The sequence below is a fragment of the Balearica regulorum genome, chromosome 2, assembly GCF_011004875.1.
Source record: "Balearica regulorum gibbericeps isolate bBalReg1 chromosome 2, bBalReg1.pri, whole genome shotgun sequence".
NCBI classification, from domain to species: domain Eukaryota; kingdom Metazoa; phylum Chordata; class Aves; order Gruiformes; family Gruidae; genus Balearica; species Balearica regulorum.
The window spans coordinates 118,086,078-118,110,689 of NC_046185.1; the positions used below are offsets into that span (position 1 = coordinate 118,086,078).

The 24,612-nt window shown below is 37.6% G+C and overlaps 1 protein-coding gene across 1 annotated transcript in view; it reads left to right on the top strand.

The window, feature by feature from the left end:
* UBP1 (upstream binding protein 1) overlaps positions 1-24,612 on the top strand; it is a 41,209-nt gene that overhangs the window by 14,601 nt on the left and 1,996 nt on the right. The window contains 14 exon segments of the mRNA XM_075745543.1: positions 3,415-3,491; positions 6,053-6,158; positions 6,769-6,875; positions 8,606-8,758; positions 8,914-9,024; positions 9,575-9,682; positions 17,306-17,409; positions 18,218-18,272; positions 18,451-18,544; positions 20,119-20,209; positions 20,919-21,028; positions 22,456-22,472; positions 22,474-22,599; positions 23,156-23,207. Of these exon segments, the coding sequence (XP_075601658.1) occupies positions 3,415-3,491; positions 6,053-6,158; positions 6,769-6,875; positions 8,606-8,758; positions 8,914-9,024; positions 9,575-9,682; positions 17,306-17,409; positions 18,218-18,272; positions 18,451-18,544; positions 20,119-20,209; positions 20,919-21,028; positions 22,456-22,472; positions 22,474-22,599; positions 23,156-23,207 (1,311 nt within the window).

The following is a 24,612-nucleotide window of genomic DNA, read 5'->3' on the forward strand; positions in this document are numbered from 1 at the left end:
TGCTTGGTAAAGTCCCATGGGATAAGATCCTGGAGGGAAGAGGGGCCCAAGAAAGCTGGTTAATATTCAAGGATCACCACTTCCAACCTCAAGAGCAGTGGGTTCTAACGAGCAGGAAGTCAGGCAAAAACACCAGGAGGCCTGCATGGATGAGCAAGGAGCTCCTGCCAAAACTCAAACACAAAAAGGAGGCATACAGAGACACTGTCTGAGTATGCAGAGATGCAGTCAGGAAAGTTAAAGCCCAATGAATTGAATCTGGCAAGGAATGTCAAAGACAACAAGATGGGCTTCTCTAAGTACATACATGGCAAAAGGAAGACTATGGGAAATGTGGGGCCCCTGCTGAACAGGGCAGGGGCCCTGGTGATGCAGGACATGGAAAAGGCAGCCTTCTTTTCAGTCTTTACTAGCAATATTGGCCTTCAGGAATCCCAGGCCCTAGAGACGAGGGGAAAAGTGTGGAGCAAGGAATATGTATCCTTGGTGGAAGAGGAGCAGATCAGGGCATACTGACAAACTGGCCATACATAAATTGATGGATCCCAGTGGGATGCACCCATGAATGCTGAGTGTCCTGGTTTCAGCTGAGAGGATTGATTTTCTTCATAGTAGCTAGTGTGGGGATATGTTTTGGATTTGTGCTGGAGACAGCATTGATAATATAGAGGTGGTTTTTGTTCTGTGGACTTATTGTTGAGGAGTGTTTACATGGGGCCAAGGCCTTTTCTGCTTCTTGCACTGCCCTGCCAGCAGGATGGCTGGGGGTGGACAAGAAGTTGGGAGGAGACACAGACAGGACAGGTGACCCAAACTGACCAAGGGGATATTCCATACTATATGACGTCATGCTCAGTTTATAAGGAGCTTGGGGGAACGGGGCGGGGGTGGCGGCGGCGTTCGGAGCAATGGCGTTTGTCTTCCCAAGTAACTGTTAACACGTGACAGAGCCCTGCTTTCCTGGAGATGGCTGAACACTTGCCTGCCCATGGGAAGTGGTGAATGAATTCCTTGCTTTCCTTGCATGCGTGGCTTTTGCTTTACCTGTTAAACTGTCTTTATCTCAACCCACGAGTTTTCTCACTTTAACTTTACCAATTCCCTCCCCCATCCCGATGGGGAGGGAGTGAATGAGCGGCTGCGTGGTGCTCAGCTGCCAGCTGGGGTAAAACCAGGACACTGAGGGAGCTGGTAGATGTCATGTGAGGCTACTCTCAATAGTCTTTGAATGATCACGATGATTAGGAGAGCTAGAACTGGAGGAAAGCAAACATTGCTCTGATCTTCAGAAAGGAGGACCCAGGGATCTACTGGCTGGTCAGCTTCACCTCCATCCCTGGGAAGGTGATGAAGTAGCTAATCCTGGGAACCATTTCCAGGTATATGAAGGATAAGGAGGTCATCAGAAGTAATTGGTATGGATTCACAAAGGGGAAGTCATGCTTAACTGACTTGATAAACTTGTATGATGAAATGGCTGGCTCGGTAGACAAGGGCAGAGCAATGGATATTGTCTACAAGTCATTGTGTTCAGTAAGGCTTTTCCTTTTTTCTCCTGTAAGATCCTGGCAGAGAAGCTAATGAAGTATGGGCTGGATGAGCATCCTTGAGATACTCAGAAGCAGCCTGGACTTTCTTCTGGGCAACTGGCTCAACGTGGCCCTGCTTGAGCAGGGCAGTTGGACAAGATGAGTGGAGGGCGGAGGGTGTCCCTGCCACAGGGGGGTTGGAACTAGATGATCTTTGAGGTCTCTTCCAACCCTAACCATTCTATGACCTCCAGAGGTCCCTTTCAACCTCAACCATTCTGTGATTTTTGTGAAAGTGGGTACTACAGTTTCAGTGTTACAACAGTGGGCAGTTAATGTCCCTAACACCTTGTGTTGCCTTGCTCCTGCCCAGGAAACAGCAGAGAAAGTAGCATGTATGGCTGTCACATAGAGATGACTACAATCAATGCTGTGGTGCTTTTTACACTTTCCGAGCAGCTACCTGTCCCTTTGTTTTGAAATTTCAACATGCTATTTTTGCATTTTTTGAGCCTGGCATTCCTTGATTTTTACTTTCATCAGATCTTCAGTCTTACGATTATTTTATACCTGTAAAAGGTTAGCAACACTTGTTGAGCAAGCAATCAAAATGTGTTTTGCTTCACCTTTCAAAATAATGGCAAAAGAGAACAAATATTTGTAAAAGCTTTATTAATAGTGCTAGATTTTTAAAAACCCCCGATGCAGTCTATAAATGCAGATGGACTTACATGTGTTATATCTCCATGTGAGCAAAATAACACTGGTAATTGAAGAAATCTCATTAACATGGAAAAAAATCCCTCCTGTTAAGTATAGGAGGAGAAATGATCTGTTGCTTTACTCAGCTACACTAGGTGCATTTAATTTTTATATAGATTTGTGTTGTCAGTGATCAAATGCTGCTGGGGTGAAGAAAGCCTGTACACATGTAGAATATATACATAAATGTGCTAATTGTGTTACAGCAAACAAATGCCAAACAGTCCACAGTTGGTGGTAACATGGGTCTATGGAGCAGTGAAAGAGTTGAAATAATTTGCTTATTCACAGGAGTATGGCAGCTGAACCTTTACCTTGTAGGGCAAGCCAATAAATGTCTTTTAAATGTAGTAAACACTCGAGTGTAAAGGTAGTTTGGAGGGTAATGTAGAAGGTCATGAGTTTACTGTACTTGATCTTAGTGAATGTCTTGAGATCTATTTTTTCTTCTATTTTAAGGATCTATTTTGTCCTATATTTTAAGGATTGATTTTTGCAGATGAATATGTGCTGCTAACCTTGGAGGAAAGAAATCCCTGTAGTTCAAATAAATTACTTCCAGCTTTCTCTCTTTTGAAGCACAACAGTTTGTCAAATTTACTAGAAAGATAGGTTCACTCATACCTGTTTGAAATAATCAGAAACTATTTTAAAGGCTTATTTCTGAAATGATACAAAGGCAACAGGTACATGGGCAAAATTAAACATGGGAGAGTAGTATGTATTTTGTAGGGAGAGTATCAAAACTCTTTGCAGGAGTTGGTTTCAGAAGATCTGTCTGTGGTTCTCAGTATGTTGCCTTTCATCAGTTTCAAAAATAAAGTAGTTCAGTTTAGAAGGTGAGTTTTTCTTCAGGAAAAAAAAGAACAAGTACTTAAAACTGCCTGTAAATTGAAATATTTAAATTTTGAAAGTATCCATACTTTTAAAGGGACCAAAAAGTTTCACTTTGTTGCATTAATTCCTGTGCTGAAATGTGACCCTTGTTATGAAAATCTCTTAAACAGAAGTTTCAAGTACCTGTATTACGTACTGTGAACCAAAAGCTAACTCAGGTGCATTAAACACAAAATAGCTTTGTGCTCCATCTGTTGTACCCATACAAACTATTTTCTCTTTAAAGGTCAGTCCTATGAAATACGGATGCTAGATAATCGGAAAGCTGGAGACATACCAGAGATCAATGGAAAACTGGTGAAGGTGAGCTGAAGTTCTCTAGGTAGTTTTCCTAACACGCCTCTGATGGTTGCATATGAAAAGAGTAGTTTTTAACCTTTTATTGTACTCTGATTCATGGAGAGAGGTGGGCTCACTCATCTGACCAAGAAAGAAAATAGGCACAGCGGAACCTAATGCCTAGTTTTGTTGTTTTATTTCAGGTTTACTACAAATTAAAAGAATATACATGTATGCTTTTCCCCATTTATGAATGAGTTGATTTCATGTAATTTTAGATAAGGTGAACTAAGCACTTCATGTACCCTTTAGGTGGTCTGCAGTCTCATCTATTTTAAGATGAGATGAATCTCCACTAAATGTGTCAATGTCTTTCTGCTGAGTAAAAGGAGGCTGTGGTAACAGTGATTTCAAATTTAGTTATCTAAACGTAGGTCAGAGAAATCCAATCTAGAGACTAGATTTTATGGATTTTTTTTCTGCTGTCACTAGGTACTCATTCAGAATGACTGTTGACCAGTGATATTTAAAAAAAAAAAAGTATGAATATGAAGATTATGAATACCCAATGCATAGAGTCCTTGTGTGTAGTGAAGACTGGATTATTTTATGCAAAGCTTAAGATACCTAGTTGTATCCACATTTTCTAAGCCATTTCAATTTCCATTTTAAATGATTAGGAGATGTGGAAGGAAGCTAGAGGATCATTTAGAAAGAAGTTGGAGGAACATGTTTCTTAATAGGTGTTATGGAAGGCACGTTGAGACAACCTATGGTTTTTGCAACAGTGGAATATTGACATATAGGAGACATATCTATAGGAAAACAGACGTCTAATTTTGCTGCTCCTTGAGCAGTTTGTTCCATAGCTGAGCTTCTGTTCCTAATTCCAGATTTGTCTCCTTATGCTTTAATGTCAGCAGAAGATACTGTGGATCTGAGCTATCATATGAAGTATAAGAATGAGGTAGACTGACAAATGTCCAATTCATGCTACAAATTGTTAAATGAACTGCTGGAGAAAAATTGTCCTCATGTGTTGGGGAAGAAGGAAAAACACTTCAATTAAAGTCACTTTGACAGTGGTACTCATAAGTACACCAGAGCAGTGTACCTGTGGGAGGCTGAGTCTTTACTTGTCAACTTTGAGCTATATAATTTGTGAACTTTGGCTGGCTTGTATAGTCCTATGCCTTGTTCTTATTTGGCTGTGGGATATTTGTTCAGAGAGAATTTCAGGAAGTGTTAAGCACAAGTATAAAACTGGGATTTGTGAGTTCTGCAATTAAACCTTTTACAGCCTGTTGACTTGCTGTAGTAAGCATGTTGACTGTTTTGCCCCCTTAGATGCTATTTCCGTGTAGCTTTGGGGAATCTCTCTGCTGTAATTTTATAGGTTCATATATTGGTGATGAGCCATTTGGTAGGTAACATAGGACAAGGCAGTGTAAAACTAAAAAAAATAAATTTTATCATAGCAAGGCATTGTAATCCCACATCAACAAATTTTCCATTTCGGACATTTAAATACTGGAATTCCAGTACTTGAACAAAGAAGGTGTTTCACGTTGGTGAAGGTAGCTGCAGATATTTCCAAGTTTCAAACTTGCCAGTTTGCAGTGAAAAAAGAGTGGTATGTTTGTGTGTGCGTATGCATGCATGTACATGTGCTTTCTGTTGCCTTTGAAATAAAACCAAGGAAATGCAATGTTTTTGCATTTCAGGCACTTCATTTAAGAGTCCTTGGATTTTTTGAACACTTTTATCCATTGTTAATAAAAGTAAGGTTGTAGACTAATGGGAAAAAATGAGACTTTAAAAAGTTTGTCTATGTTTTGTTTGTTCAGTAGCAATTCATGTGTACAATTTTTTCCCCCCTCTGTTTAACAAATTGCTTCCTATGTGCATTCATGCAGCGGAATAGAAACCTTTCTTTAATATGACTTAAGAGCCACAGACGTGGCAGAGCGGGTCACAAAAATAGATATTCTTGGCTAACTGCTTCTAGCTGAGTAAAGTTAATTGTATCATATTTTTAGATTAATATTTCAGCTAGAACAAGTGGAATAGTTTGGAAGCTGTTTATTACTTCTTACTATTAAAATATATATTGTAAATAATTTTATAAATACTAGGAAGGGATTTTTCTATTCATTTTATTTCTTAAAATATTCTACAAAAATTCACAAAATTCCCAATGAAAGAAATGGTCAAACTATATTCACCACTTTTCAGAATAAATAATCTTTTGTGTTTATTTTCTAAAACAAGTTTGTGTTGCCTACATAGTGTTGATACTGTGCTGTCAGTTCACTGCATATAATTCGTAGTGACCTTTAGTATATGCAGTCAGATATAATTCTCTTTTGCATTTTTACCACATTTTCAAATATCTGCTACTGCTCAGTTCTGTTTCTGTGTTCTGGAATATTTGGGGATACTGATGGTTGCCAAATTTTTTGCTGTAAATACGTGTTTATCAGCGCTGTGGCTATTCTGGAATGTACCAGAGCTTTATCTTTAGGCTGTTTCTAAACACGTAGTAACTTTGTGGCTCATCAGATGTTTGGTTTTTTCTTTGTTAGAGTATTATAAGAGTTGTGTTCCATGACAGAAGGTTGCAATATACAGAGCACCAGCAGCTAGAAGGTTGGAAGTGGAACCGCCCTGGGGACAGACTTCTTGACTTAGGTATAATTGTTTCTATCTGATGCCACTGTATGAAATCCAATTTCCAAATTTAAATTGATCATGGTCACATTTATGCTCGGGCTGGTGAAAAAACACTGACCAATTCTCTGTGTGCTGCTTTGTCATAGTGTGTATTTTGAATATAAATGTTCTTGCCACTTTCACATTCATTTAAAACCTTTAAGTGCTACAGAAGTAGCTACAGAAGTCACTACTCTGCAACCTTATATATTTAGTAATCTTTCTAATTTTGGTTACTAAATGTTACAGTAATGAGGAGAACACAGAAGTAACTTTCTCTAGTAGATTGTGGAAATGGCACCAACATGGTTTCTGTATTTTGCATAACTTGATCATTTTTCGTGCATAAGTTGGGGGGGAGGAGGGGAATCAAAAACTACCCCCAAACCCTGAGCACTATGTATGTTGAGTCTACTAAGATCCTTCAGGTCAGTCCTAAAGAAACTATTTCTGGGCTTATGGTCAAGCCACTAAAGCCCACGTTTTTCCACCCTACCTGTGTTTGCTGATGGTAACCTTATATTAAAATGTTTTGTAGTGTTTTCTTGGAAAATGATTATTTTGAAATATATACTACTTATTTTAATAGATATTCCAATGTCCGTTGGAGTCATTGATATCAAGACAAATCCAAGCCAGCTCAATGCGGTTGAATTTTTGTGGGATCCAACAAAATGTACATCTGCTTTTATTCAGGTTTGAAACTTTACTTGACTGGATGTTTGTGTTTGGTGCCTTTCAGGTCACAAACAGTAGTATATTTGTACTATGAAGCTTCTCAGTTTCTTATTTGTGGGATAGCCATTAAATACCAACTTTGTAAAAAAACACAGGTTCATATTTCTGTAAGGGTCCCTAGTTAGGTTTTTCAACTTGATTTGGGTTTATAAAAGCATCTTTTAAAAACAATTTAAATAAAAGGCTTTCAAAAAGCACTTTGAAGAAAGCTGTCATGGCTAAAATATTTAGTTATATGGAGTATTAGAATTAATTTATATCCCTCTAGATAACTGTCACTACTACTTTTTTTTAATTTTTTTTTTTTTAGTTGAGAGGCCCACTGTCCTACTGGTGAGCTTCAGCAGAGGCTTGGCTTGAGGATACAAAATGAAAAATAGTGTGCTACAAAGAGAGTTTTAAATCAGACATACAAAGACATTTCTTACTATGTCAATAGGCTTCCTTGTAGTAGGATTTTTGTTATTTATGTAATAGATATTTAAGGCAATTGATACTTTGAAAATTATTTAGATAGAATGTTCAGTTTTGCATTGGAATTTTTAGCTTACTTTTGTCTCAGATCTGTTTTCGTTATAAAATAAAAAGGTATAGGTATAAAGTTTGAGGTAGCAGCGTTTCTTACTGAGGCTGGCAAAATAGGTTGAATTCCATATTGTCAATAATTTAACTTTGTTCTAATACAGTTGAAGACTTTTTCTGGTAAGAATTATGACTGCTTGCTAAAATGTAGCCATCTTGAAGAAGTGTGAGATAAATTATTGAGTATTTTTGCTTATGCACTGCTTAGAAGAAGTGATAATTGACTGACTGAAAATGGAACTGACTCTTATTATGCAAGTATAGTTCACTTATTCTAAAAGCTAGAGAACACAGCATAGCAGCACTGAGTACACACTTAAAGCTTCATTTTTCCAGTCCATGGTTCTCTGTTATTGATGGCCATAGGAAATAAAAAGATAGTATTGTAGTCATTGAGAGCACAAGGTGTCCATGGTGCTTGGCTTGCTTAAAATTCTATGAGGAAGCAAAAAAAAATTGGGAGTGCTGTCCAGTAAGATTCATTGTAACTCTTTTTGTTACACTGATTTTCTCCTTACATATTTTTTAGAGGTATTTCTAGCTTACAAACCCTGTCTTCATTCTGATGTAGCACTTGAGGCAATTATGTACTGATTAGAAAGTGTACTGACTTGTGTAGGAAGTTGGGCATATTTGAAAATATCCTGATTTTACACGAGATTAAAAACTCTTCTAGTCAGTAACCCTCTGTAGCTTTGGTAATACTATTACAATTAACTCTGAGGTTTATTCTAGCTATAGTGCATTGGCCAATAGTACCTTGAAAAAGTTTTTTCTATGTTAATGATATAGTTGTCATCCACATATACATTTTTCTGAAGAACCGGCAAGTTCTTGTTTAATAAGAATCTATAATGACTTCTGCTTTTTGGAGAGATTTTAGTGACACGCTTGTTTCCCCTCTTCCATGTCAGCTCAAATACAGTGTTTTTGGCTTCGTTTGCATGTGGGCATGAAAATGGAACAAAACATTAGTTATGCAGCTTGGTCCTCAGGCTGGGTAATTTGTTATTTGTCCTTAGAAAATGTATATGATGTTGGTAACACGTAACGAAATCCATGTCTAGAATATGTCTGAGGGTCCTTTTTGTTTGGTTGGTTTTCAGGTACATTGTATCAGCACTGAATTTACCCCTCGTAAACATGGAGGAGAGAAAGGAGTTCCTTTTAGGATTCAGGTTGACACTTTTAAACAGACTGAAAATGGAGAATATACAGATCATCTGCATTCAGCCAGCTGTCAAATCAAAGTTTTTAAGGTAACAATAGAAAACAGATGCTTAATAAGTCTCTCTCAGAAGCTCTCCTAAAGATGGTGGACATCTTTATATTACTGCTTGACTTCTGAGATCAGATTTCAATTATAAAACCATTTTCCACCTGCTTTCTTGTTCATGTAACTGTTCATTTTTAGCCAAAAGGAGCAGACAGGAAACAGAAAACAGACAGAGAAAAGATGGAAAAGCGAACTGCACATGAAAAAGAAAAGTATCAGCCTTCATATGACACCACAGTTCTTACAGAGGTAACAGAATTACATCTGCTTACTGAGGAGAAACTACATAGATACAGCTTATAACTTAGCTGCAGTCTTGGAAGGGTTGGGGAAGAATTAGTTCTACACAAAGATAACCTTTTTATTTGACAAACTTGTCCAGTGAGCAGCAACATTAAATTTTAAGATTTTGTTTAGTAAACTTTCATTTAGATACTCAATAGATGCTTATATTAAAGCACACTAAGATTGAGCACTATTTCACTGACTGTACTGAACCCTAGAGCAAGTCTTTTGGTACAGATTTATAAATCTTTCAGCTGAAAAGCACACACACACAAAAAAAGAGGGGGGGAATCTAGCATTTAATTATCTGCCAAATTTGAGCTTCAGAGTGCATTTTTGGAGATTACTGAATTTAAGGCCAGAGCCTCAGTAGGTTTTTGCATTTTCTTTTTATTTAAAAATCAGTGAGTTCTATGCAGTTTTCTAAGGATTTCAGAAGTTTTTAAAAGGCTTTTAGATCTTTCCTCACTGTATAATGAAAAGAAATTGATCCAAATCTTTGGTGTTTGTCCAGATGAGGCTTGAGCCTATAATTGAAGATGCAGTTGAACATGAGCAGAAAAAGTCCAGCAAGCGGACTTTGCCAGCAGACTACGGTGATTCTCTGGCAAAGCGAGGCAGTGTAAGGGACTTCTGCTTACCTTTTCATTGTGCAAGATACCTTGTGCAGTGTTAGATATAGGAGAAACTTCCATTATATAAAGTAAAAATATTTTGATTGCTGTGTCTTAATTTTATTCACTTTTATGTATACCAATTACTCCCATGTTTGTTTTCAGCAAAGGAATCCTTCCTAAATCTAACACTTAAACTGTTGCAGAGGGACTATGTAACTTTTTAAAGTCAAGAGCTTTCCGTTTATGCGACTTTAAATGAATTAGCTTTTTACTTTCCTGTATGTGTGTAATCAGAGGAAGTAAGAACAGTGAAATTAGTGTTTTGTTCCATATTTGTACTTACATTCAATATAAGTTTCCATGTACATCAGTATTTTAAACAGGCCATGTAGTGTTGCAGATGGTTGATCATTAATCATTGATTTTTCCTTTAGCCATGTACATATTGTGCTTCAAGCACGTTTAATGCAGTTCTGAAGAGTCAGCACATCTTCATGACGTGTACACTAACGCTGTATGTGCCCCTCAAAATGAATCTAACATATATCTGTCGGGGATGGAGTGGTGCACTTCACTCGTAAGAGAGAAGCAACAACATACATTATTCATATAAAACAAACAAAGTGATTAAACACAGTTTGATAGTAAAAGCAACAGTGGTTTAACAAGATTCAATGGCAGAGTACACTTGATTGTTTACTGCGTAGAGGACAGGGTTAGGCAAAACTGTCAGGGAGACCCTACCATTGAGTCATGAGGTTCAGAAAGGACCCTCTTGCTTTCTGAACTTCTTCTCAGAGAGGAATCCAGATGTGACTGGATCCAGTCCTAGTCCCAGACTTGATCAATGGCTTATGTCTAAAGGATTATATATGCACAATCAATCCCTGATATCACTTAGCTAAGATTTCAAAGTTTAGCACGCTCTTTGTCGCTGACTGAGGATCTGTTGCGGCAAGGAATCTCTCAACCTTGAGGACTGACCTTGAGAGGCATCCCTGCTCAAGGGCAGATGCTGGCGTGCAGCCCACTGCCGTGCAGAAGAACTCAACGGTCTCTAGGCTGTCCATTAGTTACTGAGTAAGATGATTGACTTACAGTCATGTTTGCATACCAGCAAGATGTTAGGGTCACTGTTCCAGACAGCCCTTGGTTACCATGTTGCCATCCATCCCCCAAAGTCCAGCATAACCCAGATGAAGCCATCACGGCCCCCACTGGTGATAAGGGCTTGGGGGGTAGAGCACACTGCCGCAATATCCTGTGCACTTTTCCTTTCAAGGGTTAGCATTTTAGATTTCCTAAATGTTGTTTCTTAAAGTGAATATCGAGACCTTACATTTTTCAGATGCGAAACGATCCCACATCTTTCATTTGGCAAGTTTAAGTGTCAATAATGTGACTGTGGAAGACAATTATTTGACTGTTCTTTAAACAGGCATATTGTGCTGGCAGCTCTTTCGCAGCAGTGCTTGGGCAATGACTGTCTGACTCTTGTCCCTCAGACATTATTTAGTTTGTACTTATGATCTGTGAAAGTGATGTATACAGTTTAGGTTATAAAATACTTCAGTGTATGCCTCTTGCTGTTTATAAATCATGTAACTGGGTGGGAGGGAACAAGCAATGTTAAGTAAGATGGGTACTTTTGAGGATTTTTTTCCCTCTGAAACTACTGTGAGCACTGAGCTGTCTAAATTTACCTTCTGCTGTTCTCGATTGTTGTTTTTTTTCTTTCAAGATGCACCTTTAGTGTCCTTTGGCAGTGCAGAGGTTCTTTCATTTGCTCCAAATGGCCCGGGGGCATTTGTTCCAAATACCGGGGGGAGGTATAGACAGAAGAAAACAGCATTTGATAACTTTCACTTGGAAAGCACATCCGAAGCATCATTTGAAGCTGGTTCTTTGAGGGATTTCTACTTTTTGTTTTCCCCCATGCTCTCTTTCTGTTGTTATAACTACTTCCATTGAATGATTATTGCTTATAGGAAGAATAATAGAAAAAGATATTTTTAAAATATATGACAAATCCCTTGTCCAGAGTAGGTCAAGCTGTAGCCAAATGATACCTGAAAGTTGTCTAACCTGTTCTTAACAATGTCTTGAAATACTAAGCTTCTATGTATGGGAGCATTATCTTGATTGCAGTGAAGAAAAATTGAGGTAGGACAGGTAGTACTGGGCTTCTAATGCCTTTCCCAAAAGACACAAAGTAGAGAGTGTGTGTGTTTATTTCTTCACTTCTTGCATGGAACGAAGGATGACCCATGGACTGTTTTGGAGTTACAGCTATGTACAGCTTTCCAGCTCTCTTAATTGTGCAGCTGACTATTCCTGGTTTGCATTTGTCCTTAATGCAATTCTATCTTGAGATCATATGGATGGTTTGTTGTGACCGTTTTGAATTTTATTCCTGTAGGATGAAATGCTTTCAGCCCTTCTAACTTGGTGTCATCTGCAGATTTAACACATAACCTGTTCCATCATGACAATGATTTTTATCATTACCAAAATCATTGGAAATCACCAAGCCCATAAAAAACCCCATGAAACACTGTTTTTGCTGTATTCATAGTGAAACCTTGGTAATCACTATACACTCATTAAGTACTATTTTTAACTATATAAGTTCAGCGTACAACTTGTTTGCTTGATCTAGAAAACAAATGTCTGATCTACAGCTTGAAGGCCACCTCCTCAGCCTTTCTTTCTTGTCACCAGACAGGCTTATTCTTGTGGCCTTGTAAATATGGACAGGGGGCGATGCAGGTTTCTTCTTTGAGCAGTTCTGTCCTCGGAAATCCACCTTCCCAAATGTAACCATCGGAAGGTTTGGCTGTTCTCAAGACTTACTTCATATGTGCAGATCATATGTGTACCGTATGTGTGGTACAGCCGTCACAGAGGAGCTTAAACACAAAAACTAAAGACTTTTATGTATGAGAATTGACACTGTTTTACATGTTATGTCTTTATATATGATGGATCTTGTCGTATGTCCTAGGAACTGTGGCTCCATTACAAAAGGAAAACAGGATTGTTTGGAGTACATTTTTCTTGTTGTTCTCTTGGCTGTTACTTAGCCAATGCTGCTTCCCAGATGCCCAGAAATAGTTTCTTATTATCTTTTCTTGAATTCCAGAAATTTAGGTTGATCCAATCTATAGTTTTCTTTCTTTGTAAAGCTGGTATTATCTTCCTCCTACACCTAACCTATTATATAGGCTATCTTTTTTAGTTCCTTGCTTTTTGCATCTCATTTTGTATGTTTTTTTATTTGCCTTTCCAAGATTATGCTGTTCTATTTGCTAGATTTCTGATTTTGTTTCCTTTCTTTTGTTTTGTTTCTTTTTTTTTTTTTCTTCCTCCCTGTATGGTTTCTTCCAACTCAGCTACAATCTGATTTGGAAAGATTGATTTCTTACTGTGCTTCCTGCTTCCTTCAGGAAACATTGAATCTAATATCTTTTCTTTCCAATTTAACTCATACGAAATTCTAACACAGTACAGAATGGTGACGCGTCCTTTCTGAATGGTCATTCTTCTCTTCTATCCTTTCCTAAGAACCAGAGAATTTTTTTTTAATTACCATTACTCATCTTTTCCTTCCCATTCATTTTCATAAGCATGCCATCTAGATATGCTTTTCCATTACTTGTTTTTATTCATCTGATGTATCAAAATTTGGTGCATTCGCTGCAATTTCTGCAGTATTTGTCTCGGTATTTTCCAGACAGACAGATGCATACTTAAACTGCTTGTTAAGACTCTCTCTCATGCTATGGACCATCAACTTTTTTTGTAAAAGGCTGCAAACTTAACTGCCTTCTGGATCTCAGAGTGGATGTTTATGTACAGGTGACCTTCATCCAGGGGCACTTTATGAGGGAGGCACTTTATTTTTTCCTCTCTTCCAAATATATAGAAGCTAGACCTTATCTAAGGAAGAAGAGAGAAAAAAACCAAAACCACCAGATTCTTTCCCTTGCTTTGAATTTGAAAAAGCAGGCAAATTTGTATTGTGATAATTGAGTCTTTGCACTTTTTTCTGTCTGTAGTGTCTTGGTTCATTTTTATATTAGTATATATTATGTCACAAGCTAGAATATATAAAGCTACAACTTGATCAGATTTGGTGAAATGGTTATTTTTTGCAGATAGAGCTGATTATAGGGCACATGGAAGTTAGAAGACTACCAGATACAGACATTGAAATAAATCGGAACATAGAGTTTTGCACGTGAAGGATTGGTGCAGAAGTTAAATATTTTCTGTAAGTGACTTAAGTTTAGAATATAGAACCTTTTAGAGGCTATGAGAGTCCGAAAGTGAAGCTGGAGCAAAACGAATTTCGTAACATAAGTATATAGTATTTCTTCAATTTGTTTCTCTAAAGATGATGCTATGTGCCCAAGTACAATGTCTGATTTGGAGAAGAACCTTTTTGGTTTTGTATTGATTTGGTATTTGAATATAGTATGGAGTTCTTTGACAAAGTTCAGTTTTACTCTCTTGTAAGGAGGCATGAATTTGGGCAGATTCAGGTAGATGGGAAGTAGGAAGGGAAATAGTATTAAACTATTGGCTTAGAATAACTTGAGATTTTGTAATTCTTCAGAAGTTAGGAACATTCTGAGTTTAAATGCTATATATCCTGAAATGCCATATCTGAAAAGTCATACTTAGAAAGATTTCCTATCTTCATTTTTAACTCAGTAAAATCATTGGTCAACACTTTGTAACTTCATTCATGTCCTATGCAGAAAGATGTTAAAGATCTGAAATCAAAATAGTTTTCTCCTTCTGAAGAATTAATCAGTGTTTGGAAATTAAGGCATAATTTCTGGAGTACAGTTGTATCAGTAGTGTTTCAGGGTACTAGTAATGGAGTGCAGTTAGTTGTGAGACCTCAAAAACATCATCTTTGGAAATGCACTGGTATATATTCATTGTTCATTACAGGTAAAGATATAATGCCAACCTTTTTTCTGTTTTATGATGGCTTTTTACAGCTTTGCATGCTTCCTTGTGACAGAGTGACATTTTTCTCTTGAGTTTACGTCCCGTGGCCAGGGACTTCTGTATTGGCATCATTAGCTTGCTGAATGTCCTTTGGTTAACTGGGTTTGGGGCTTAAGAATATAATAAATATCCTGATTGATCAGACCAGGAGCCTGTAAGGTCCAGTCTGGTGTTCTGTCCCTGGCAGTGGCAATTGCAGGTGCTGTGTGAGGGAAGCCTTACCCCACCTTCTTTGATCCATTCCCCTAGTAATCCCCCAGTGTCCGGAATAGTCACGCAGGATGTTACAAAGCACATCCCTGCTTAGTCATCTCAGTGCTAATGGATTTGATGCCCAGGCATTTGTCTAATCCTGTTTCTGAACCTGATGGGTTTGTAAGGTTAGCGGGATGGTTGTGCATGTGGGTGATTCCAAAACCATAAGCAGCTCGAGTTAATTGCTAGAAGACACTTGAAGAATATATGTTCTTGATTTTTTTAATTATTATTTTTTAATGCTAGGCTTTTTTTGATCCTGAACCTTTCAGAATTAAGTATCTCAGTGCTCAACTACTAATTTTTCCCTCCACAACCTATAAGACAGAAGAAAGGAAAACTGAGTCAGTGGGCACGTTGCAGTAGTAGTATTACTACTTCTACTATTTTTTTTTAACCAACTGATTCAGTCTCAGTGGATAGTTAGTAACATTTTTGCTGGAAGAGGAGACAAGGTAGGAAAGTGTGTTTATAGGAGGAAAAAAAGCTTGCTTTGGGTTGGGATTTTTTTTTTTCCTAAATATTTCAAATGTGCTTCTTCCAGCATTTAAACTCAAGAGTTTTGTTGTGATCAACTTGAGTTGGGTTTGAAGGGCAGAAACATTAACTGCAGTACATGCCTTGGGAACGGCTCAAAAGCTGTTCTCTGACACCAGTGCATTCTTCCTTGGCCCTGAATTCAAATGTATGTCGAACAGAATCTTGGAATGGAATAGTGGCTAAGGATGTACAGCTTGCATATGTGTGTCCAGATAAACATCTTGCATTAAAATTTAGGGAGAGAATGTCAGAAAATTAAATAAAATTAACTGGACTTCCAAAACATTTCAGAAGAACAAAGCAACATTATGTTGAGCTTTTATTTTAAAATTATGGCTTTGGACCACATAATTAGGGACTGAAGGCCTATTTTAACTACCTGTTGTAATATTACGTCTTTGAGATTAACATTAAAATGAACTTGAGAAGAGAAACAACTGATGGGAATATACAGAATAGGAGGAAGAGTGGGTAACACTAGAACGTCATAGAAGAACATTGTGTGGATGGCACTGTTTGTAGTCTAAAGGGTGGCTTTGATTAAGTAATCAAAGACTGTACACAGTGGCTAGCAAAAATACCTATTTGAGTCAGATCTCAGACAGATGAAAAATTTCCTAATTTTTAAGCTATTGCCATGCAAGTTTTTTTTTTTTTTTTAAATTGTATGTGCCATGCTAGGGAACTTGTAATCTTACTCTGACAAGTGAAGACTGGAGTCCAGCACAGAAATATTGTTGCAGAAATAAAGATTGCAGCTGTTACTGGGCTCATTTACCATTTCCCCCAGATAATGAAAGGGTCTTTCAACACAAAATTGTTGAAACATGTTTTCATTAATATTAGGTCATACTTGTTTCCCTCCCTCTTCCTCCCCCTCTGCAAGGCTGTGATATAACTCTGGAATTTCTGTACAGGGTATTTAGCTGGTGCATGATAAGTATATCAGAAATCTTTGTTGTTTTAACAGGCATAGTCTTAGCTTACTGTATCTTGGACAACTTGCTTGTTTTAATCCTGTCTTTGAACATATCAAAATCTGTTTGCTTTTTATTTTTTTTTGAAAATACTGAATTTGCAATGATATTGGAAACACTAAAAGCCAGTCTCATTTTTAAGGGCTTTTATCATGGTGGTTCAAAAATATACCCGAAAAAAGACTGACTAAATTTGACAGTTGGCTCATAATATACTTGTGATGACTTAAATTTGTGTATAAAAATTCCAGTTTACAAAGCAGTTTAAAGAAAGCAGTACATGTAAGCATCATTTTAGTCCTGCAGTAAATGAATAAAAAATTTAAATGCACTAAATTTCTACTGAAAAATTCCACTTGTACTTAAATGCTGTCAGGGCAGATACATTAAATCTATCCGCAAGGGGAAATCTGGCTTCATAGTTTTATTTACTCTTGCTGAACACCTGTTGTCAAGTTATGACACCCGCAGTTTAAACAGCCCCTTCATCCCTTTCAGGATAAATGAAGTTTTTTCAGCAGATGGCTTGGGGTTGGTTGGTTTGTTTTCAACTGAGTAATCTGTACGGGTCTTCAGTCAGGTCCACCACTAATACCTTCACTCTGTTAACAGAAGACAGTATAATTAGGAGTCTTTTTGAATGTACAAGATAAAGCAAAACTGATTTTTACCTGTAGTATCTGCATGTAATGTGTTGGATGGAGGGCATCTTTATTTGGAATTACAAATCAAAATTCGCTGTGGAAAAAACCCTGGCTTTAAATGAAAGATCTGTGCATCACAGTAAAAAATGTATTGTCAAGAGAAACTTAAGTTTTATTTTTTTATCTTCAGTGTTCACCATGGCCTGATACTCCTACAACATTTGTAAACAACAGTCCTACTCCTGCTCCAACTTTTACCTCTGCTCAACATAATACCTACAGTGTCCCAGACAGGTAGGTTTCTTTTCCGTACCCTAACTAAAGATAACATTTAAAAATCAGGCTTATTCAAAAGTGTTTTCTGAGTAAATCTGTTTTCTTGCTCCACTGGGGAATGAGAGATTGCTTTGACCTATATATTTATTTTAGAGCTTCACACATCATGTGATTCAATTATAATGTAATTACTTTTGCTTCAACATTTTTCTTTTTTACTATACACTGTTGGAAACTTTTCTTCTTGTCCTTGGTCATATAGCAAATACTTTATCTTTTAACGATTCTCATTTAGACCTTGTCTATGGAAATTATTTAGCTTTTTTCCATAAGAACTGTCTTTGTTCCACGTATACACAGTTAATACAATTTGCAAGGAAAAAACCCAACAATAATCTTTACAAGCTTTTCAACAAAAATTGTATTGGTAAAAACATTTTGTACTGAGGCATTAATTAAACTAGTGTAATCAAACTTGGGTGATCAAGGAATGATTTATAGTGGTATTGCCTTGTATTTTACTGCCTCTTCCTCAGTCACCCTTTAAGACAGACAAGTGCCCATATAGCCTCCCGTGAGTGTTGGTAAAGCTGCTTTTCCAGTTGGTAACACACAGAATAGGAACCAGATGACTTGCGTATAGAAGCGTGATGATCTTTTTCTTGAGTTTAACTTAAGTTGCAGTCTATGCCGTGTGTAATTTGTCTTTCAACAGTGATATGTATTGTTTTGGGAATTTCAAGTTATTTTTCAGCAATGCTTGAATATTTTGCTTAATAAAATTCCAGTAATACGGGGTTTTTTATTATTTTTTTTTTATCTGTAGCAATTCTTCCTCCCCAAATCATCAAGGAGATGGAACCTCTCAAGGGTCTGGAGATGTGAGTATTTGCTTTCTAGTATTGATCATGGCTATATTTGTGTCAGAACATTTGATTTATATATACTTTGATAGTGATAGGTACTGAGGAAGTGTTTAACTGAGGGAGGTTTATTAATGGTTTTGTGGGTTGTTTTTTTAAATATCCAAATTATCATATCCAATCTTGTTTCTTACAGCAGCTTCATCCTTCAGCCACAATCCAGGAAACTCAGCAATGGTTGCTCAAGCATAGGTTCTCTACCTATACAAGGCTTTTTTCAAATTTCTCAGGTATCTATAGTTTACTTTTTTATTTAGAGTCTGTTGTTAGTGAGCAAGTTTTGTTTGGGAAAACAATTCTCTAGAAACAATATGGCATTGATATTTATTGTAATTTACTAATTTGCTTATTAAATACTCAGTTTGCATTGGAAGGCATTTTGACCAGACCTTGAGATGGTAGTGAGACCACTGGAAAAACTGCAGCTTTTGGCACCTAAGAACATGATTTCTTTGAGGAAAAGGAAACCCAAATTAACATACGTAACATGTAAGAACCACACGGCACTACTAGCTATCTCAGCAATAAACTGGTGCCGTCCTGGGTTTCCCTCCTCAGTGTGGCTCAGCACACCTCCTAGCAAAGCAACCTGTTCTTGTACATCAGTGTAAATCACTACTGCCGTGAGCTTCCCTGGAACCAACAGCATCTACCAGCTCATCAAGACTGACACACTAAGGCTCCTTAGTTAATCAGTGACACAATTTTGTTTTAAATGCCATGGACCTAATGGAAAAGCACAATATTTCGTAGTCAACCCTCGCAGTGTTGGAAATTGACCATTTATTCTGCTGCTGCTGGTTAGTTTTTGATCTGTGGTTCTTCTATTGTGATTGCAAAGATTTCTCAGTAAACTTTAGTACCAAATAGCTGACAATGACCCTTGGAACGCTTTTAAAGCAGTTCTTCTTTTTCGTTACTATCTTTATATGCTTCTAGAAGACAAATACTAGCTGGTCGATAGATTTTCTTTGAAGCAAGAGGTGTAGTGTAGTTTTAATTACTCTTCAGGTGTGGTGGGTTTTCTTATTGTAGTACTTAAGGGCTATGATGACAAATTATTTTTGCTGGCTTTTACCTGTGCCATTCCTAGATCATCTGTGGAGTATTTTCACAAATAAAGACTGTTTTGGTTTCCCCCCCCGTCCTCCCACTCATCTATTACAGTGACTGATTTTTCAGACTGTTTTCTTTGTTGACACCCATGCTGCTTCTAAGAAGCATGCTTCTTTCCATTTTGTGTTTAGATCTACTTAGTATCTTTTATCAAAGCTTCATTTTCTAAAGTAAGTCTTCTCGGAAGCAGTTGGTTTCAGAGATCACTTATTCCCAGGATCATTTAAAAAAACCCAAACTGCTCTTGGATGGAAGCATCCCACAACCTGGATTCACCCCACAGGCTGCTGATGTACTGATTTGACCACAGTGATTTAGTTATGCCAGCCTTTAGCAGTATCTTCTACAAATGAGTGTATTGTAATAACTTAAGTGCATAGAGGATATGATGTATTAGTTGATGGCCTGGGATGATTCATTGAGTGACAAACCATCAAATATCTTTGCTCTGTATTTTGCATGTGTTTAAAATTCACTAACCTGGGTGTTAGTTAAAACTTTGAGTCATTTAAATTATTGTCTGGATGTAGAAGAGTCATCTGTCTCTACAGAAATTGTGTGCCTTGCAGACTTTGTACTTTTTTGAAGATGTAAACACCATCAAGTGAAACTAACCACCGTGGGAAGTATACTAAGAAGTATAGATATTCTAAAATAATTTTTGTAAAATCCTCATGTGTTTCTCCAGGTGCTGATTTATTAAAGCTGACAAGAGAAGATCTGGTACAAATCTGTGGTCCAGCCGATGGAATTCGGCTATATAATGCACTGAAATCCAGGTAATATGTTGAATGTGAGGGTGCGACTGGGTTTTGTTCTGTTATTTACTAGAATTCCCTGTCCTTAGAATCGGGAGATCTGGGAAGTCAGTGTCGGGATGGGCCTGGATGCCTGCGAGAGCTGCCTCAGGGACTGGCAGCAGTATGTTTAAAAAGAGCCTCCTTGCGTGTGTACGCCTCCAGGGCAGACCCCAGCTGAGATGCAGGCCCTGATGGGTTCAAAGGGTAGGCTGCGAGGCTGGTGCCGATGCAGCAGGGCACTGCCAGTGTCTTAAAAACAGATGGATTTGTTGCCAAGACACAAAACTTCTCGTTTAGGGGAGCCAAGAACAACTCAAGGCCTTTTGAGGTTACAAGCATTGCATGGTAACACAGACAGTATCCCAGCTGATGTATCTGATTCTGACTGAAACAGGTAGTTGTTACCATTGACCTTCACAAGAATTGTCATTGTTACTCAGTAGTTATGTTCCAGGATTCCTGCAAGCAGCATCTTGATGAACTTGGAATGGATAGAAATTTTGTTAAAATGCAGTAGCATCTGAGACACCACTTCCCATTATATTATTTTTTTTTTTTTTGTCAGCAAAAGAAAATATTTCAAATATAATGTTAGCGTAACAAATGTACATTTGTGGCATATCCACAAATTTTCTGTATTTCCAGGGCAAGCAACCTTTTCTCTGATACGTGATTTGTTTGATTGCAGGTCTGTTAGGCCCCGTTTAACAATCTATGTCTGTCAGGAGCCGTTAAGGAGCATACAACTGGAAAGACAAGATGCAGGCAATGGTGATAGCAGCAATGGTGCAATATACGGTATGGCGCATAGGGGCTCTCTTAGCATGCCGTTTCTGTGTCTGAAAAACTATAAAACAAGATGGATGGGAAGGAAAAAAGAATAGTGAAGAGGCTGGTTTTCTGTTTCTGGTGTACAGAGAAACCACAGGAAGTTGTATTCAGAACAACATTGCTGTTTTAACACTGCCTGGGATGAACAGAACCTTAAAACCTCTCAAGGTTAAATCATAGATTTTTTTTTTTCAGTCCATTGATAAAACTAACTGTAGTTACATGGTAATTAATCAAGGAGCTCTCAAATTAGCTGTGCTATGTTGTTACAGCCGAGGTATTAACTTGATAAATGCAGGTGCGTGTAAAAGCTACATGCAAATAAAACACTTAGATTCTTTCCCATTTTCAGTTAGGTTTTGCTGTCATTTTCTGTGCAACTGAACTAAGATGGGTAGAGCTTGGACAAAGAAAAAGAGCCAAGCAGTGTACAGGCTCATGATTTTAGTATTATTTTCCTGAGAGATAGCTGTGGTTTCAGCACAGATGGGAACTTAGTATTTAATTGTAAATTCATGTCAGTCTTACAATTAAGAGAATGGAGCTCTTTGAAATGATTCCTTTCTTGCTCTTGGCTTTGAGTGAAGAGACCTCCTTCGCCAACCAACTGAAATCTGTACAGGCTGCTGCCGTAATAGTAGTTGTGTATTTTCTGTGCAAGAATTGAGGTGGAGGAGGATCTGTAAATAGGATACTGTTTCTGCCAAATACATATTTTCCCTCTGGATATCTTCAGTCTTTAGTTTGGGATGGAAGAATGTGCAAACATGGAGCTGCCAAGGGCTTCTAGCACTATGAAATAAAGCTATAGAACTGTAAATGCAGAGTCAAACCGAATAGCTACTTTGTCTTGCTGTTCTGTTTGTTTGTGGTGTTGTATTCACCCCCTGCCACCTCTCAGCTCTGAGATGATCCGTAGGAAATTTATTCAGACAGCTGAAAAAGGCTTTCTTTACCAAAAAAAAAAATAATTTCTACATCCCTATTTAAACAACAGTGTAGTGTATCAGTCAGGTGTGTTACCTGCTGCTTTTGTGACGGTCCAAAACTACTTCCAAAGTCATCTTTAGGTGACTCTCTGAAGATCCGTTTACGTCTGTCAGATGTGACTGTGCCTTTTTGTACAGGATACAGGAAAAATGTGGAAGTTGCTTTCAGTAGCAGAGCAAAACAGAAGCCTCCCCTTGTCAGAGAGGTGCGCTTATGGCTTTGCCTTCAAAGAAAAGTCACGGCGGTTCATGTTTCTTAGTGAGAACGAGGGGGAGAATAAAGGAAAGGTTTCCAGCTTTTAAAATCTTTTAAAGCCTGGATATAAAAAAAAACAGATTTTTTTCATATAGTTACTTGTTATCAATTAGTACCATGCCTATTTAAATACTTTTTTTTTCTTGTAGTTTATCATGCAATCTACTTTAGAAGAAATGGCAGCCTCAGAAGTCACACGCAAGCTTGCTTTGGCATTTAATATTCCTTTGCATCAGATCAACCAGGTTTACAGACAGGGTCCCACAGGTATCCACATTCTTGTTAGTGATCAGGTAATGGAAACTTTTTTTTTTTTGACAAATGTTATTTATGAATTGAATAGAATGGAGGATTTTCTTATGCTTGCTTTTTTATTACTGTTTTTCTGTTTGATAATGCAGCCTAGTATTTCTGACATTTATTTTTCTTTACATTAAAATGGGCAATAGAATCCTTATATGTTGCTCTGCCTCTATCTGAATAAATTCAAATTATGAGAAGAGAAAGGCAACTGGTCTGTACAGTTCTGAGATGCTGCGGTAATTACTTAGCATGTATTTATTTTGAACATGCCCAAAGGCAGGGTGTGTTTAAATACTGTTGAACTCGGCTTATTCAAGCATCTGCTACACGTATTTAGAGCCACAGTGATATGCTCCCAACTGGTTGGCACGTGATTAACAAGCAGTATTTTGACAGTAATGTATTTTAATTTAATTTGGTATATGCTTGTCACTTGCTGAATAAACCAAAAAAATATGCAGTTGCTTATAAATGTTGCGTTTAGTATCTGATGTATTTATTTTACATTGATCATATTCAGGAGGATTTCAAAACTTTTTTTTTTAGATGGTTCAAAACTTTCAAGATGAGAGTTGTTTCTTATTCACCACAATAAAAGGTACAGTGTCTTTTCTGACAGTCTAAACCGTAATTTGTTTGTTCTACTGAGGAGCCTTCTTTAAAGCAGAATACTATTCTATTAAAACTTCCCCAAGCAAAGAGTAACAGCAGATCTAGTGACGGCTGACTTGCAAAAAAAAAAAAAAAAAAATTTTTTTAAAAAATCTGCATACAGTAGTGGCAGAAAATATCCATGAGTTCCTCCTCTCTCAGCCAGACCATTCAGCCCCTGCATAGCACCTCAGTCTTTTCTCCCCACTTTCAGTTCCGAACCAGTGCAGCACTCGGTAACAAATCTCATCTGAAATTCAGTCAGCCATCACTGAGCAGTGCTTGCCGTTAATAATTGTTGACAGTGGTGAAGTTTCAAAAGAATTAAAAAAAAAAAATACCCTGGCAGTAGTACCTCTGAAGTCCAGTGTTAACTGAGTCCTGGTAGTTGGCAGAACTGAGTATAAATTCTGTTCTTTCATGGCCAGTAAATAATCCCTGCAGTGGGTTGTTGCTGTAGAGAGGAGGTGGCCATTTTGCTGGGAAGACAACAGTGTGTTTCCTCTGCCACGCAAAGACTCGCTCTCAGAACGCTGTTGTTTAGCATCAGCTAGTAGACTTGAAGGGAAACATTCCTAGAACGTGGAATCATGTTAATTGTATGAATGCAGTGAAACTGGGCTGCAGCCAACCTTAGTCCACAAAGATGCTGGTTCAGGTTTCCTCATAGGTGTTTCAGATGAATCCCACACTTTCTTAGGGGTCCAGTTTATTTCTGGTAAAGCGTGCCGGGATGTTGGGTAAGCAGCGGACAAATTTGAACCTCTGCAAATTTTATCTACAGAAACTGTCCAACTTTGAAGAGCCAATTACAAATTGTTAATCAGAACTTTTTGTTCAGCGCAAAGCAGGAAATTTTTAAAAGCTAGGGTTTTGATGTAGATGAGCTGTATTTTTAAAGTCCGCTTCATTTTATCAGCATCCTAAAAACTCTAATTGTTCTGTGTAGTATAAAATCTATTAATAAAATCTATTAACGTTTAGTGATTGTTAAAGACCTGTTTGGCTCAGTTGTTAAGTCTTTGGTGGTACTACTAGCTTCTAAGCATAAAATCCACAGGGTTTGGGGTTTTTCTGTTTGGTTTTTTTAACGCCGTTTCCATTTGGCTTTCTAGTTTAAGGCCAAGCATCACAAAATAGATGATTAAAAGCATACGCTGAGGATTTACACTGGTCTTGCAGAAGTTAACTTCTTTCTATGATACTAAACTGTCACTGTCAAATGAGGTGGGTTTAATGCACGGTAGGAAGAGTTCAGAAATAACTGCAAACCAAAGCGATTGTAAAAAGTTAATTATTGTTCAAGCGTTTAGTCTGACTAGCAGGTTACTGCTATTTCACATTTCACGGTT